The following is a 12164-nucleotide window of genomic DNA, read 5'->3' on the forward strand; positions in this document are numbered from 1 at the left end:
TTAATGCCCATTACATATAAATCTTGAAAAAAAATTATAAAAAAACACTTTTATACCATTAATTATATAAAACATTAAACCTTGAGTGTAAGTCCCTCTCCAAGCACAAGAGCTCAGTCTCTTTTTTGGAGAGGCACAGCGAATCTAAAACTATAAGTTTGCCATATGTATAAATGTTTAGAAATTGTATTATATTGTACTTAAAAATGTAACTATATTAAATAAAAAAATAATAAAAAAATTCTGCTATTAAAAAATGTGTTTGTTTACACATTGCATCTGTCTCCGAACTGCAAATTAACGATAACGCAATCGAAATATGACTGATTTTGGTAATTACCAATAAATAAAATTATTTTAATTCATTAATCGATTTGTCAGTCACTTTGTAGTAAAATCTATCCATTTTTAATTTCAGTTTTACCTAGTAAATACCACTATTTCTTAAAAACTCTATTGTGGCATGTGTTTCGATCCATTCTGCATCATTTTCTATGTTTGTTTCATTTTCAAACATAATACGGTGTTTGAAAATGATTCGGAATGCATCAAAACACGTGTTACAATAGATTTGAAGAAATATTGGTATTTAATAATTAATTTAAAATTATTTTACCTTGAGTACAAATATTTTGTCCAAGTATTCCTTATTAATCGTTTCATTCCCCTTTGATCTGTCGTTCAGAATCAAGCCCTGGGATAACCCTATTTGCTATTTGCGCATTTCCCTTTATTCGCAAACAATGTGCGACGGGCCGACTGGAATAAACGCCTGTAATGACATCCTATCGCCCATCGAGCAGCAAGTGGCCAGTTAATAGTTAGTCTGCCGGTGATAAGCGGTTTCGGACTGTTCGTAATATTATAAATAGTATGATTCGTATCCGTTATGTTTGTCCACACTCTGTGGCGGTCATCGACCGGTCAGACCATACTCTTTCAATCTCCCTATTTTTTACAGCCCATTCAAAGATTCATCGCTTTTCAATACTGTAATGTTTCTTATTCATAGTCTATTTTGATTTGCTTATTTTCTCAAGTTCCAAGACCTGAGAATCTTCGATACGAACGTAAATATACGAACAATGTTTTTAGTTGTTATTAATGCTTTTAAAATATAATCGTTACATTCAAAATTTTACCGTTGCCACGCTTTGGTATTTTTTTATATAGCTTGGTGATCAAAATAAACGTACAAGAAAAACGCAGGAAGCCAAAAGCGTATCGTCATAAATGCCCAAATTTGAAGTGCTCACAGAGATTATTGCGCTCACCACAAAAACTATGCGAGGAGACATCCGCACAGATTAATTGCGTAAATAATAAAAGCGCACGTTGAAATTACCTGCACATTATTGACATTACTTAATTGGGATTTATTATTTTGAAATACATATTGAATATTAAGTTTAAAAAAAGTGTTTTGTATGTCTATGGGAAAACTACGAATATTAGTAGATATTTCTGAATGATTATGGTGTTTAAGGATGTCACGTATTAATTGATTTATAATGTAAAAAGTATTTTTGTCTAGTGGAAATAATAATGGATTATTATTATATTTACAACATTTTGAGTGTGTCCTAGTACTTGTTCACAAATCTGGATTATCTCCAATTGCAGGAGTTATTTTTCATATTACTTTTTGACAACATAGATGAGGAAGAATATGGAAGCTATGTTTCGAAATTGAACCATATATACTTATAGAAGTTCTAAGATTTGAGTGGTGTGGTTGTCCATCATGGATAGAATTGGTGAATGTTACACGTGTGTAAAGTGATCACTTAAACCAGCCTATTACGATCGTAAGCCCCGTAAGTGCCCAGACATCCATATTCTTCTTCATCTATTTTGAGATGTCAAAAAATAATATAGAAACTTTTTTTTGCCTTTATAAGAGAAATGTAACGTCAATTAAATGAGGTGCTTTGGTGGCAAGTTATAAAATTTTAATGTACAAGTAATGCAAGTACGGAGCATTGGTCTGTATGTTCCCGATAGTTACTTAAGACAGCGTCGGCATAGATTGTTTCACATTCATATATACAGGACCAACGTGCCGATGGTTATGTATGTAGGAAGAGCTACCGCTATGTTGAACAATATCACACTGGATATTGATCTGTTCCATGTGTCTGAAGTAGTATTCTTCTACATATTTAACGAGAGTCTTCTTGCTTACTTTTTAATTTTGTGTTTTTGATGTATACGCCTTTAATGTAAGTTTGTTACGTATATCGTAGTCATACAGGAGAAAGTGACCAAGTGCATTGTTTCACAAAAACGTGATCATTAACCATTTGATATCTTACTTGCTTAATAATGCCCTGGAAAAATCCCAAAGGATTTTAAACTTGGAAGTATGATATGTTGACTTGTTAAAAATGACTAACTGCATTGATGTTTATTTTCTTGCCAAGAAAAAGTGACTTAAATGCCCCTCCTGAACATTTTACCTTTTGTTAGTTGGTCACTTTCTCCTGTAGGTACGACTACGATATATTCATTGAATTGAATTGAAAGTTTTTTTTTCTATACATTGTGCCTAAGTACACCCCTGGACAAAAAAATTTACGAGTCCTCAAAAAAACTAAAATTGACACATAATGAATTATTCTTGATATTTAATTAGTTTTTTTTTTGTATTGTTTAACATATGTGATGACTACTCGTTACTTCAAGGTTAAAATGAAAGATCTCACTCATGAATTGTACTTAGAAATTGCCATTATATACCAGGTATCAGATTATCCGAACCTTAGAGACCCATAACGGTTCATTTATGGTCGAGTGTTTGTGATGGAGTAATAAAAGACATGTAATTTTTTAATTCATATTTAAGAAGAAGGTTCTAATCGCTTTATTTTAAATTAAGGTATTTTACATTTAAACATATTTATAACATTTAAAAATATTTAATACTTAGTGAATTCACCTTTATTTTTTATAACATGTAAAATTCTATTATTTAACGAAGCGTAAAGCGAATCTTAAATTTCTGATGTTATTTCTTCTTCCTTAACTTGAATCAAGTTTTTTTTTAATTCCTCAATGTTTTTTTATTTTTTTTTCCCAACTTTTTTTTTCATAATCGCCCATAAATTTTCTATCGGGTTCAAATCAGGACTATTCCCGGGCCACGTCAACGATTTTAAGCCAATTTTATCCTTGTATTCAATGATCTGTAAGAAAAACAATAAATTATTTATCAAGTGGTCTACAAAGTGCATTAAAAAATAAATATTTGTACTCACAGTGCGAGCTCTATGGCACGGCGCCAAATCGTCCTGAAAAATCGGGTCCGCGGTATACTGCGTAATGTCCTCAATTGTTGGAATAAGATGGTTTTTCAACACTTTTTTGTACTGGATGGCATTCATCGTACCCTGTATAAAATTTAGAGGTCCCAAACCGTACGCTGTCATGCACCTCGAAATCATGACGTAGGGTGAATGTTTAACGGTTCGAGTGACGCACGACGGATGGTATCTTTCCCGAAGTTTTCGTCGAACTCTCTTTCTGCCGTCTGGACCAAAAAGGTTGAATTTTGATTCATCGGAGAAAATAACATTTTGCCAATCCTCCAAGGTCCAATTCTGGTGCTCCTTCGCCCAATCCAGTCTAGCCTTCTGCATTTTGTTCGTCAGTAATGGTTTCTTTGCGGGACTTCGTGCTTGGAAACCATGCTCCAACAGCCGCCTGGACACTGTTTTTACGGAAAATGTTGATTAGCTGGTAGACTGCACCTCTGCGTGTATTTTAAGTGCCTTTAAAAATCGATCGCGCATAACAATTTTTTTTATTAAGCGATCATCTCGGGCAGATGTCGCGCGCCCCCATCCGCTTCCTTTTTTCCGTTCTATGGATCCAGTTTCTTGGAATTTTTTAAATAAAAACCTCACTGCACCTTCTGAATACCCAACTCAACGAGATATTTTACAATTAGATATGTTTTGTTGCGACAGTGTGATTATTTTGGATTTTATCGCAATCGACATTTGCTTTGCACTTTCCATGATTGTTGTGTTATGTTCCCTCAAACGCGGGTAAAACAAAATTGTTGAGACATTTTAAAATGTAAATATTGTAGAAAGGTGACACAAAGTGTCTTTAATTTATTGAACAAAAGAAAGAGGTATCGATAAAGGATTTCTTAGAAAAAGAGTTCAGTAAAGTCAAGGCGTGCGGTAGCAAGTAAACTCGTAATTTTTTTTGTCCTGCGGTGTATATTAAATGGTGATTGCATTTGTAGGGGATGCACCGCCCGGTCCCGAACTAGGTGCCGTGGTGCCATCTGTCCTGGCCGCCCTCGCCGTGGTCACCGCAGTGCTGCTGCTGGCCGGCTGCTCCTGGTGCCGGAGGATCATCAAGGTAACACCGCGCTCCTACCTTTCCAGACCATAGAACTAAACTAATATTAAGGCCTTATTACTCAATAAGCGTCCGGCTGCGCTGAGAACCGACGTCAGTTCACGCCCGATTTTTATTTATTTATTATATTTAGAATTTATCGTGTGTATACTGGCAAAAAAAGTTAACTCGAAAATATGCAATTTTGACTTAACCCTTACTGGTCCAATGTCCAATCTCATTCGATATCATTCCTCTTATTTTTTCGAATTTTTTTCCTCTTACGTCCCATGTCGGATGTTATTCGACATTTTTTTCATCATTAGTATTATTTATTTAAATTCCAAGCTTACATTTTTGTCACTCTATTAAAACAGTATGTGGAGCAGAGGACAAAATATTTTTTCCAGTTGGAATGTAACTGTGTCTACCTAGATTTTTTTTTTAATTTTGGGGGACCGGAAAGGGTTAATGATGCAATATTATAAATTTTCAACGTTTTGTTAACTTGCAAAATACACCAAGTAACGGTATTACACAAAGTGAACGATGAATGGTGAGGAGAGTGTTACACTAAGTAGTTTGAAATTTCATTTTTATGTGGTTCTACAAATATATACAACTTTAAGTTTAATAGCGGGTATTTTATTCAGGCTGAAAGCTTTAAATAACACGGATTATTCAAACAATGATTTTAGAGTTAACGTTTTTTGCCAGTATACCCACGGTATATTGTTTTTTGTTTTTTTTTTTACAATATACATAAGTATGTTGACAATTTTTTTTTTTAACTTCTTACTTTTCAATAACTCTTTTCTTTTCAAAACCATATATTTATTTAAAAGAAAAACTTATTTCTCCGCCTCCGTAGTGTAATGGTCAGCACGCTCGGCTACCGTTCTGGAGGTCCCGGGTTCGATTCCCGAGGGGGGTAAAATAAATATAAGTGATTTATTCACTGTAATATTTATTCAATACTACCATGGACTGGTACCTGAAGCGGAGGCCTGATCACCTTTCCTTCATGTGTAAACGATCAAGATAACACTGCGTTTATATGACATAGTGCCCTATGCATCATTGGGGTGCGGATAAGGGTTTTATTATTATTATTATTTCTTTTAATACAAAAACGGTGTTTTAAGAAAAAAAATCAATTACGTCTGATGTTACCTGGGTTTGAAGAAAATTACGTTGCGGTTTATCGAATACTGGGCCTCGAGTGCGCGAAAGTCGGCGCAAGACCGTATTCGTGAATGGTTTTAATCCTCGATAGTGGTAGGATTATTTGAATAAAAATAATCGAGATATTTAAGTATCTCTGGTCGCCGTGAATGGTATTTACTCGGCATTTTCAAGAGGGAAGTTGCTGAATACGATACGGAATGTGGGTGGTAGGTACCTATCTATTTCAGGCAGCCACTTTGTCTAGATATACTGCCGCACTAGCTCTACACAGACCCGAAGGGGTGATTGCCATTTAGGGTCATGTTCGGATTAATTAGTACAGTGTCATTCATTTTTCGGTTTCGAAAGAAAAGCTAAATAAAACACACACAGCAATACATTTTTTAATCTTTTTTATTTCTTTATAAAGTTTGGACTTTACCATTTAGTGTAAAAACAATATCATTCAAATGGCACCTCGGGAAGATTCGAAGCATGCGATTCTTTTCAGGTCATTATTATTCAGCAATGTGACTTTATTTTTAACTGCAGTTTCAACTTAATACTGAGTTATTTATTTCTCCAAACCGCTTCCACTGTAGGGTTGCTATTCATCACAGCGTGTCAGGACATGTTACCCTTATTGTCAGTAGCGTCCCGACAAACATGAAAATAACCCGTTTCTGAGAATCTAAAAACGGAGAATCGTGAATTCTGCCATCTCGAGGACAATTTGGCAGTCATGAGAGTCCCGGAAAATCCGGAAATTTTAAATAAATTCTGGCAAAAATCTCGCTCTTTTTGTTGATAAAATGATCTAGTACATACTTTTTGAGAAAATTCTCTTCAGGGGGGAGATTTTTTTTCAGAATTTTTATAATTATCTAGGTATTTTTTTGGCAGGGAGTGTCCAAAGTCCTAAAAACTAAAAAAAAATTTTTTGGTAAAAATGTCGCGATTGGTTCTCGGAAAAAAATGCCAACCTAATGTATATTAGATACCTACCCTATTTTGCCTCAGTGCGGGGTAAAGTCTGCGACAGTGCAAATCTAGGAGGCCTATGTAGGCAGATAGCGTGTACCGAGTACCAAGTCAGTGTTCTCTCTCTCTCTCGTATGAGAATGCCATTCCATTGTTATAATTGACTGCCTACATATATGGCTTGAAGCTGCCTACACAAAGTTGCTATTCGCGTTACTGATAGCCTTTTCCAATGAATGCAGTTATTTATCATCACGATTATGCTGGTATTATATAATGCCACCGGTAACCATGGCCTTTTTACGCGACGTTTTCATTATTATCGCGTAATTATTATCGTTTATGCATATTTTAACACCCACGAGACTATAAATTTAATACCATGAAATGTTTCACTTAATTAATTTATAATTTATATTTGAAGCACTAACTTAGTGATTTTCCATTTTATAATAAAAATATATATTTGTTTTAAAGTCACTATAAATATTTTATTATAACTTGATTATAATGTCTACCGGTTTCGAAACTAACCGCTTCTTTATCAAAACTGAAATATTAATTAGTTATTTTTATTATTATGTATAGTTACGATTATCTCCACTCTACAGGAGTTATTTTTTTTACATTTTTGACATCTCAGCATAGATGAAGAAGAGTATCGAAGTCTGGGAATTTACAGGGCTTACGACTTGTCATAGGCTGGTTAACTGATCACTTTTAAATTTACCAATCACTTACTTAACCAGCCTATGACAGATCAAACCTGTAAATTCCCAGACTTCCATATTCTTCTTCATACATATCGCTCACTCCTTTCAAGAACGTCATAAAAAACTTCATTTTTCAGGAGAACGTTTTTAAAGTTTAAAAATATAACACAATGTTTTAAAAATAAATATCAAGCCACTTATTGAACTTTTTACCGTGCAACAGACCTTTTTAGGTAAAACCGTTAGGTTTTTTCTCCATTTTAAAAATATTTAATATATTTTGAAAAAAATATTAAACAATACCATTTCTTCAAAATGCAAAAACAACATTTTCTGCCCTGTAGCGGGTAAATATTCAGTTAAAAATATGCCACTTTTGCTGGGATATAGTACATTTTCTGGGCATTCCGAAAACATACACAACTGAAAATTTACGATTTTTGATTTATGACGTTCTTGAAAGGAGTGAGCGATATGTGTTGAGATGTCAATAATGTAAAATAAAGTTTGTCGAACCCGCACCCCATATTCAGTGAACACGATGCATATATCATTTTGTTAGGGAATATACAGTTGGAAGTCTACTCGTTTCAAGCACTTCAGAAGTACTTACACTGTTTCAATTCCATCAATTGGTCAAGTGGAACATATAGCTACTGGTCTGGCATGGCAAAAGGAGCTCTCGAACGTAGCCGTTATTTCCCAACGCTCACAGTTCGGGCTCAGTTCATCTCAAATTGTCGATAGTGTACCTATGTGTATTGTATATCGTGTACACACTATACATTGTACAGAGATGTAGTCGGAACTCTGGCATCACATACATTTGACATCAGTCAATGTCCTGTCAGTCTGTCCCTTTGAACTAAATTGTCCGATCGCTATTATTGAATTATTCGCAATGCGATCTTTTCTTTTGAGAGTGCGTAGTTTTTGTTTGCGTGTAGATTTCCCGAAGTCCTGAAATATGTCAATAGGGCGATTGCGCGCTAGATTTGGCGACCGTGCCTCTGCTGTTGCGAGACCGATGGCGTGTAATGCTTTTCCACCAGTAGTTAGAAATAGTGAGAGTGAGATGATCTTTGGGCAAAAACTAAAAACGCATTTGTGAAATCATTTTCACTGTCTCCCGTTCCCCGGGAAAAGAGGAAATTAGCTTTTGAAAATCTCGCTTGTATCAATGTTTTTCTATTAATTGAATTAAGTTATGTAAATCTTACGATCGTGTCGATCCTATTCGGTGTTCTATGCACCATTAGATGCGGATAGGGGCCTTCTTAAGAATTATGGGAACCTCTGACCACCTTTCATAGGTTTTCAAATATATTCCTCAAGTAAATTTAGAGCAGAAATAATACAGGTTGAAAAAGCAAGGTGAAGAATTGTGCGTCCTTTACTTAAAATATGTTTGCTGCTACCTATTCTCAACTCAAAATTATACAATTTTGGAGCATCGAAATTACAGCCTGGCTGTATCAATTATTCCTTCACTTGACTTAACTTGACCCCGTTCTAAATTTAGTGGAACCTTGGGGTCATTAATAGTCTGAAATATCTGTTTTAAATTGCTGCCCATATTCGCATTTAGAGTCATCGATACCAGTTTTCCTTATACGCACATAACGTAATAATAGCTATTATGTCGCAGTTATCGAGATCACTCGACTGCTAATAAGCATAACGCATTAGTATCGTAAAATCTCTGTTTTCACTTTCTCGTGTGAGGAAGATTTGCGTGATTGGGATGGCATATTATGGTACAACAAACTTCCTTACTCCAATCTCAAACCACTAGAGGTGTTTTATCACATATTGAACTTAAATCCACATGAAAAATATGTTAAGACCCAGTATTCGATAAGTCGCAACTTAATTTTTTCTAAACCAAGGTAACATTTTTAACGTTTTTTTTTAAACACCGTTCTTGAATTGAAAAAAATAAGTTTTTCTTCGAAATAATTATGTGGTTTTAAAGGTTAGGAGTTAAAAAAAAAATATTAAAATACTTTTTTTATATATTATCTAAAAAACAATCCAATATACATTCTTCAAATCGGGCGTGGAAAGACGTATTACCTCTTTGGCGGTTGGCCGGCGAATGAGTTCTGCCTTTGCGAATATCCCCTTAACGGATAATTTTAATACCGTACGTTGTTCATATCGATAATAAGTACATACTTTTTATCGATTTCCAAATACTACTCGCAATATACTTTGGCACATCGGATATGGCGGAATCAACCAAATAAATAAATATAAATAAAAAATTAAAATAAATAATACTTGTGTCTTGTAAAATGCCTTCTATGTATTTAAGATGAAAACGGTATTATGAAAATAACATTTACAATTCGTTTTATAACATTGTTTTCATGATACATAGATGTTACAAGATGTGTTGGAATACATGTATTTTATGATAAACTATGTATTTTACTATTTGTACGCTAAACATATTTTTTATTTATTATTATTTATTATTTTCGTTTGAAAACGCTAACCGGATCGGAAAGTGAAATTATAAAGATTTGAGAAATTTCCACCCTAAGTATTTTTTCGTTTAATTTCATTTATTGATTCGGTAACTTTGTAGTAAAATCTATTGTGACACGTCTTTCGATGCATTCCGTATCATTTTCAAACATATTGGTAGTTACTAAGTAAAACTTAAATTAAAAATGGATAATTTTTCATTTGTTTATTTTATCTTTCGATAGCTATTTCGACTCAGGAAGGTCACTAACAAATCAAAACCCGCCCACTGGCAATGCAGGAAGTTATTTCAACGTAATCTTAAACAGTTAATAATACTGTGTACGAACTTTAACCTTGTGTTATTAAAAAATATTTTTTTTAAGAGGTACCGTTTTAATTGTGTTATTCACTTTAAATTATTTACTGCCGACATTGAGAACTTTTCCTCGGCGTACTTTTTGCAATCGCGTGACTGGCATTGTTTAGCACATAGTTGGTGCGATTCTCAAAACGTATCGTCTATACAGTGGTCTCCAAACTCAATAAAGATGTGAGCTACTTTCAGAAATTGAACTTGTCTGGTGAGCTACCTGTACAAATTCCCTCTTTATAGTTTTTTATCATCGGCCCTTATCGTACCATACATAATATTTTTATGTTAGTTTAAATAAATTAGAACATCAGATTAACAATATTATATAAAATGCTTCCTTAAAATATTTATTTATGAACAAAATAATATTATTATCTTTTTTTCATCTCACCAATAGATGTCTCTAGTGAAGTTCTAGTGATTCAAGAAGAATGTTTCAAAATTGGTTCGTATATATAAAACTTCCAAGACTTTGAGTAGTGTGGTTGTCAATAATGGTTAGAATTGGTGAATGTTACACGTGTGTAAAGTGATCACTTAAACCAGCCTATGACGGTCGTCAGCCCCGTAAATGCCCAGACTTCCATATTCTTCTTCATCTTTGATAAGATGTCAAAAAATAATATGGAGAATACTCCTATTATTTGAGATAATCCAGATTTGTGAAAAAGTATTTGGACTCACAGAAAATGTTGTAAACAAAATAATAATCGAAATAGGTGTTATTAAAAATAAATATAAAAAAAAATACTAGGCAAATTTAATATCCTACGCGAGCCACCGTGTGGCGATCACTGGTCTAGTATGTACAATACAATATTATCATATAAGTCGATTCTCCTCTTCTGTATCCTAACTTTCACATCGATAAAATCGAACATATTCGAGGAAATTTGCTTATCGACGAAACTAAGGCTCTAAAACCAAACAGTATAAAATAGGGCGAACTTTGTACAGTTGATTCACAATTTCTTCTACTCCTTTCTTCACCCAAATGCTGCACAGGGCACTACTTCGGATCGACGCGATGTTAACTTGATCGTGAATTAAACGAATATTTATCAGTCATGCACTCCAGATGCGGATAATTTAAGGTATACATATGACGTTAAGTTAAGTAGTTCGGGGTGAAGGACATAACTGCCTAATGAGGAAAAGGATAATAGCAGCAATGGCTAGGCCACTCGGACTTGCATACCCGTATTCTCGCAAGCGTATGCAAGTTAATTATAGACACCACTGAGAATTTGTACCCTTTAGTCAGATTCACTAAAGACATCCTATGTAAACTATAAAAATAATTATTTATTATGTTATTCCTATTGTCTAATACCTTTTTCATCTTAGAGTCTTGTCATACAAAATCAACTAAAATTAAGATAACAATATAATCGGCACATTCTTCTTATGTTTATTTTTCCACGGAGGAGCAGAGCCAATTATATACCAATATTAATTGACACATACGATTCTGAATAGGTTCCTGTATGTATTGAATACTTGATAAATTATAATAATATTCATATGGTGTATAACTCAGGAATAATATTATTATATTTTAACCAGATGTTCCTTTCCTTGCAATTGTTGTGACAGAAGAGTAGCATGTAGTAGGTACAATCATATGCCTTTATACTGTAAATTGTTATTGTATCTATTAGGCTGTCCAAACTCAAAACACAGTAAAGGACATTTTTTTGTAGTACGTTTTTTTTGCATTTTTATTTATTTATTATAGAACATTGACAGCCATCAAACATAATGAGAAATAACAGCTGGTATCAGCTGACTGTAGAAGGGTCAGGTCGTGGATGCGTTTGATAGAATTTCATGTTCAGAATTAGTCGTTTAGCCTGTTCCGAGAATTGGCTTATACATCATGTACTAATTACGTACCCCATTCCATAGTGGTAATGTAAATTTTTAAAAACACGCTTTTAGACGAGGAAGTAAATTGATTATACAACGCCCATTCATAACTCATCTGTAAAGAGATGCGTCACAGGTCGTGAATGATGTGTCGTAATGGTGATGATGATGGTTATGTCTTTCTACCGTAATTATGTAAAAATTCATGTCAACTCTAGTGGAACATCTACCAA

General features: G+C 34.0%; 1 protein-coding gene across 7 annotated transcripts in view; it reads left to right on the forward strand.

The window, feature by feature from the left end:
- Positions 1-12164, forward strand: part of LOC148312358 (uncharacterized) — a 75080-nt gene that overhangs the window by 5653 nt on the left and 57263 nt on the right. For all 7 annotated transcript variants that reach the window (XM_088277374.1, XM_088277375.1, XM_088277377.1 and 4 more), the window contains exon 2: positions 4256-4374. In XM_088277374.1, coding sequence (XP_088133500.1) covers positions 4256-4374 — 119 coding nt within the window. The remainder of the gene's footprint in view (positions 1-4255; positions 4375-12164) is intronic.

This window comes from Brachycentrus maculatus, unplaced genomic scaffold (assembly GCF_059751285.1).
Source record: "Brachycentrus maculatus isolate JH-2025_06_01 unplaced genomic scaffold, ASM5975128v1 h1tg000042l, whole genome shotgun sequence".
Taxonomy (NCBI): domain Eukaryota; kingdom Metazoa; phylum Arthropoda; class Insecta; order Trichoptera; family Brachycentridae; genus Brachycentrus; species Brachycentrus maculatus.